This window comes from Nymphaea colorata, unplaced genomic scaffold (genome assembly GCF_008831285.2).
Source record: "Nymphaea colorata isolate Beijing-Zhang1983 unplaced genomic scaffold, ASM883128v2 scaffold0105, whole genome shotgun sequence".
Taxonomy (NCBI): Eukaryota; Viridiplantae; Streptophyta; class Magnoliopsida; order Nymphaeales; family Nymphaeaceae; genus Nymphaea; species Nymphaea colorata.
This window is the reverse complement of record NW_022204611.1, coordinates 24613-30000: the sequence shown is the minus strand read 5'-3', so window position 1 is coordinate 30000 and position 5388 is coordinate 24613. Positions and strand designations below refer to the sequence as shown.

Below are 5388 nucleotides of genomic sequence, written 5' to 3'. Positions count from 1 at the left end.
GCTTTCAATGGAGTAGAACCATCCCGAGGTGGAAAATTTTTTGCTGATTTTGGTTATATTTCGACGTAGGATTTATGGGGCGGGGATATGGGGGCGGCATTAATGGGGACAGAGTGGGTGGGAGAGTGCAGCATGGGTGGTCGATTTGAAGTTAATAGAATTTAAGTTATAAATAGGAATCATATAGAAAATACATTTGTGAATTTATTGCCCCTAAAAACTACACACTCATGGGATTTCGGGAAGGAAAAGGAGGGAAAAAGCTCAACAGAGGAATGCGGGCTAGAGGATAGGCGGATTTTATATTTGGACGATGGTAAATTAAATAAAATGCTTGTGTGGGCTGTTTGGAAAATTATGAAAAAAAGTTGTATCCTGCGCGTGAGGAGAGGGGGTAAGTGCAGGATTTCCCCTGATGGGGTTGGGTGGGGAAGGAGGGAAGAAGGGGATCCTGTTTTTGGGTTGATCGAATAGAAATGGAATAGTTTACCTTATAAATTAATCAATTTTATTCCAACCATAAATTAACCTCCAAATAAGCGTAAACCAGCCCATCGAATCCCCCAAAACGTCCTCAATCCCTCTCACCTACCATCTCGTTAATCAGATACCCTACACGTGTCTTTATTCTTTCCCCCCAATCCATATGATGCCGTTAAGCGGCAACAATCCCCCCATTTGAATCCAATCCCCCTTTCTAATTATTTCCGCCGTCTACCCTCATATCCCTACGGTCATCTGATGGGATTTGATTAAAACTACTATAATTAGATTTGTCGACAATGGAGCAAAAGACCTACATTGAGTAGCTTCGCGAGAAGGAGAGTTCCTACGGAAAGATCTTCAAAGTCTCAGGACCGCGTAAGTCTCGCCCTATGCAGTCGTCGTCGCCGAAAGAATGGGAGGATCCAAGATGTACGAGCTGGTGAAGGTGGGCTACGACAAACTGGTCGGAGAGATCATCAAACTGGACGGAGACTCAGCCTACATCCAGTGCTACGAAGACACATGTAACTGCTTGACGATTCAGCCGGCCTGACCGTGGGCGATCCTGTTGAGAGAACTAAACAACCGCTATCGGTGGAACTCGGTCCAGGCATCCTTGATCAGATATTCGACGGTATCCAGCGTCCCCTCAAGGTCATTGCTGAGTACTCTCAATCCGTGTTCGTGCCTAAGGGTGTAGACGTGCCTTCACTAAACCCGACCAAGCTGTGGTAATTCCGACCAACTTCCATCAAGTAGGGGGACATCCTCTCACAGGGCGACATCTTCGGTACCGTCTACGAGAACAGTCTCTTCTCCGAACACAGCATCCTGGTGCCTCCCAAGTGCAAGGGCAGAGTCACCTACGTCGCCCCCGCCGGCTCCTACAACATCCACGAGGAAGTCCTCGAACTCGAACTCGACGGCAAGAGGACCAAGTACTCCATGAGCCACAAGTGGCCAGTCAGACAGCCCAGGCCCATCGTCGAAAAACTCGCAGGAGACGTCCCCCTCATCACCGGACAGAGAGTCCTCGACGCCATGTTCCCCTCCATCCTCGGCGGAACCTGCGCCATCCCCGGCGCCTTCGGCTGCGGAAAGACCTGCATTTCCCAAGCCCTCTCCAAGCACTCCAACAGCGAGGTCATCATCTACGTCGGCTGCGGTGAGCGCGGAAACGAAATGGCTGAAGTGCTCGAGGAATTCCCCGCCCTCACTACCATCAAGAACGGCAAGGAAGTCTCTATCATGCAAAGGACGTCCCTGGTCGCCAATACCTCCAACATGCCCGTCGCCGCCAGAGAGGCCAGCATCTACACCGGCATCACTCTCGCCGAGTACTTCCGCGACATGGGCAGGAACGTCTCCATGATGGCTGATTCCACTTCCCGATGGGCAGAGGCCCTCAGAGAAATCTCTGGCCGTCTGGCAGAGATGCCCGGTGACTCCGGCTACCCCGCCTATCTTGCCACCAAACTCGCACAGTTCTACGAGAGAGCAGGTAAGGTGACCTGCCTCGGATCTCCTGAACGTAAGGGATCCATCACCATCGTGGGCGCTGTGAGTCCTCCCGGCGGTGACTTCGCCGATCCCGTCACCACCTCCACCCTCTCCATCGTGCAGGTCTTCTGGGGACTCGACAAAAAACTGGCCCAGAAGAAGCACTTCCCCTCCGTCAACTGGACCATCTCCACCTCCAACTACGAGAGACAGCTCGACAAGTACTTCAACGAGAACTACGACAAGGAGTTCTCCAGCCTCAGACAGAGGATCAAGGAAATCCTGCACGAGGAAGTGGAACTCAACGAAATCGTGCAACTGGTCGGCAAGGACTCCCTCTCCGAGGACCAGAAGCTCACCCTCGAGATCGCCAACATCATCAAGGGAGAGTTCCTGCAGCAGAACGCTTTCTCTGAGCACGACTTCACCTGCCCCCTCTAGAAGGTAATCGATTATCGATTAAGACGACCGGCATGATGAAGGCGATCGTGCGCTACTACGAGTTGGCCCAGCGCGCCATCGTGGAGACGGCTAAGCGTCCGGACCGCATCAATTTCGCCTTCCTGAAGAGCCAGACGGGCGTGCAGCTGAACAAGCTGAAGCAGATGAAGTTCCAGGACCCGAAGGTGGACCGGAAGCAGTTGAGCGAGATCTTCAACAACCTGGTGGACGAGATCACCACCGTCTTCAAGAACCTGATGAACAAATGATGACTTTATGGATTATAACCAAGCGCCGCCTTTTCACTGATCCAAAACGATTGCCGCAGCGGTGGGGTGGTGCTGGCGGGGCGGGGAGGCTTGGGTTGGGATTACCATTTAGTAGTGAATAATTGATTTGCGCTTTTAATCTTCCATATAATCTTTAATAGAAATTATATTAGAAAATGGGCTGTTCTCATTCCATAGATACTGAAAACCCTCCCAGTCTCATCGACGGTAAACGTCACAAGCAGAAGAATAAAAACTTCAGGAGGAACTCCGTGGACCTCACAGAGGCTATAACCGAAAAAATATAAATAGTCTCCAACAAACTCACGGAAACGCAACTTCTATTCGCCATTGAAAAATTGGAATAACACCAACTCTTCTCCTCACTCACCAAGCCAGAACTCAAGGGCGTCTGCGAGGAGATGATCTACGCACGCTCGCAATAGACCAAATACATCTTCAAACAGGGAGAAATAGGAAGCTGCTTCTTCCTCATCTACAAGGGCAAAGTCGAAGTGGAAATCGACGGCAAGCTGATCCGCGTCCTCGAGAAGGGACAGTCCTTCGGAGAAATGGCCCTGCTGTTCAAGGCTGCCAGAAGCGCTTCTATTTCCTGCCAGACCAAGAGCTGCTAGTTCCTCATCATGAAGCCGGCGCTCTACCGCAAAACCCTCCAGAAGATGAAATTGGAAGAGGAATCCAAAAACGCCGACGCCATCAAGGCAGTCCCCATGTTCTCCTCCCTCACCAACAAACAGAAATACACCCTCGCCAACACCATCAAAGTGGTCGTCTTCCACGCAGATGAAGTCATCTTCAGAGCCGGAGACGACGCGCAGGCCATGTACATCATCACCGAAGGCAACATCAAGATCCAGATCGAGGGAAAGCATGATATCCTGCTCAACGCTGGAGAGATCTTCGGAGAGGCGTCGCTAGAGGAGAACATGAAGAGGTCGGGGACGGCCATCGCGATCACCAAGGTGGTCTGCTCGATGATCAGCAGGAAGGAAATCTAGAATTCCCTCGGATCCTCCATCAACAACCTCAAGTACTACAACACCAAGAAGTGGGCACTCATGCGGTCGCCCATCTTCAAGACCCTCCCTCCCAACGAGATCAACCAGCTCATCACCGAGTTCCAGCTCTTCTACGTGAAGGACAAAGCCACCATCGATCCTTCGGCGTATAACGGTTTCGTGATTTGCCTGTAGGGGAAGATCAACAACACGCAGGAGGGCTGCGTGTTCAACGAGGAGGGATGGGCGAGCAAGACCTATATTTGCTCCAAACTGGTCAAGAACGAGGATGGGAATTGTTGTTATTTGTCTTATAAGAAGGCAGAAACATTACTCTAGAGCCTGAGCAGCAAGAAAAAGATACAAAAATTGTATAAAAAGAACACCACCCCCAAAAATAAGATCTATCTCAAAGATTTCCAGTATCTGAAGAAACTAGGAGAGGGACAGTTCGGGCAAGTTTTCCTAGTAAAGAATATCCAGTACGGGACTAATCTGTACGCGATTAAATGCCTCTCCAAGGAGGAGATCAAGAAGGAAGAAATGGAGGCCAGCGTGCTACAGGAGAAGCAAATCTTGGAGAAAACCATCTTCCCCTACATCGTGGGCTTCGTGAAGGCCTTCCACGACAAGAACTACGTTTTCCTACTAATGGAATACATCCACGGGAAGGAGATGTTCGACGTCATCCGAGAGATCAAGTCCATGAGCATGGAGATGGTCAAATACTACTTCGCCTGCCTCATGGTCTCCATCGAGTACCTCCACTCCAACAGCGTCGTCTACCGCGACCTCAAACCCTAAAATTCAGTCATCGACTATCGCGGAAAAGTCTATCTCATCGACATGGGCACTGCCAAGGAACTCACTGCCGATACATACTTCAAGACATTCACCATCATTGGGACTCCACACTACATGGCTCCTGAGGTCTTTGAGGGAAATGGGTATTCCTTCTAAGTCGACCTTTGGTCCCTCGGATGCCTCCTCTACTAATTCCTCTGCTACGGTCTGCCCTTCGGCGAAAACGCATCAGGAGACCCTTACGCAGTGTACACGGCTATCAAGAAATACAATCTAAGCTTCCCCAAGTTCATGAAGGACGAAAACGCTAAAAGCTTGATCACTTCTCTGCTCATCAAGAACCCCAAGCAAAGAAACGCCACCACTTTCGAAAAGATCAAAAGCCACGATTTCTTCAAAGGATTCGACTGGAACGCCCTTCTGAACGAGACGATGGAGGGCCCCTACATCCCCAAGGAGTTCAAGCATTACTCAACATAGAAATTCGACGACATCGTGGGGAAGGACCTGCTGAAGCACATCTACAAGAGCGACAAGCAATTCGAGATCGAGGAATGGAACGGGAGCGTTTGATATGATGTTAATGATTTTCTTCTAATCAGTTGATAATGATGTGGTTGTAGAGATCAGTCGGCAGGATGAGAATGGTCTCGCAGACGGGACACTACACAGGCGGATCCTTGCATATCGTCGCCTCGCAAATGTTGCAAGTGTAATACGTCCTGCAGCGTTAGAAGTGGCACAGACAGAGACGCTCATTTTGAAGATTTTCCTTTTTGCACAAACCCATCTTCAACTTGCTCAGCACAACCGAATCCTCATCAAAGGCCGGCGGATTGGCCAAACTGCTGACCATCTTCTTAAACTCC

The 5388-nt window shown here is 50.1% G+C and overlaps 2 protein-coding genes across 2 annotated transcripts; both read left to right on the top strand.

Moving 5' to 3' along the window:
• Nucleotides 1–782: 782 nt before the first annotated feature.
• On the top strand, nt 783–2696 carry LOC116268090 (V-type proton ATPase catalytic subunit A-like). The gene is given in 4 exon segments (XM_031649897.1): nt 783–878; nt 881–1027; nt 1030–2442; nt 2445–2696. Coding segments are annotated over 4 exon segments (1908 nt in total).
• A 1079-nt stretch (nt 2697–3775) lies between these two features.
• On the top strand, nt 3776–4519 carry LOC116268091 (uncharacterized). Its single transcript, XM_031649898.1, has 2 exons — nt 3776–3895; nt 4055–4519. The coding sequence occupies exons 1-2, from the start codon at nt 3776–3778 to the stop codon at nt 4517–4519; spliced, it is 585 nt and encodes a 194-aa protein (XP_031505758.1).
• The last annotated feature ends 869 nt before the right edge of the window (nt 4520–5388 follow it).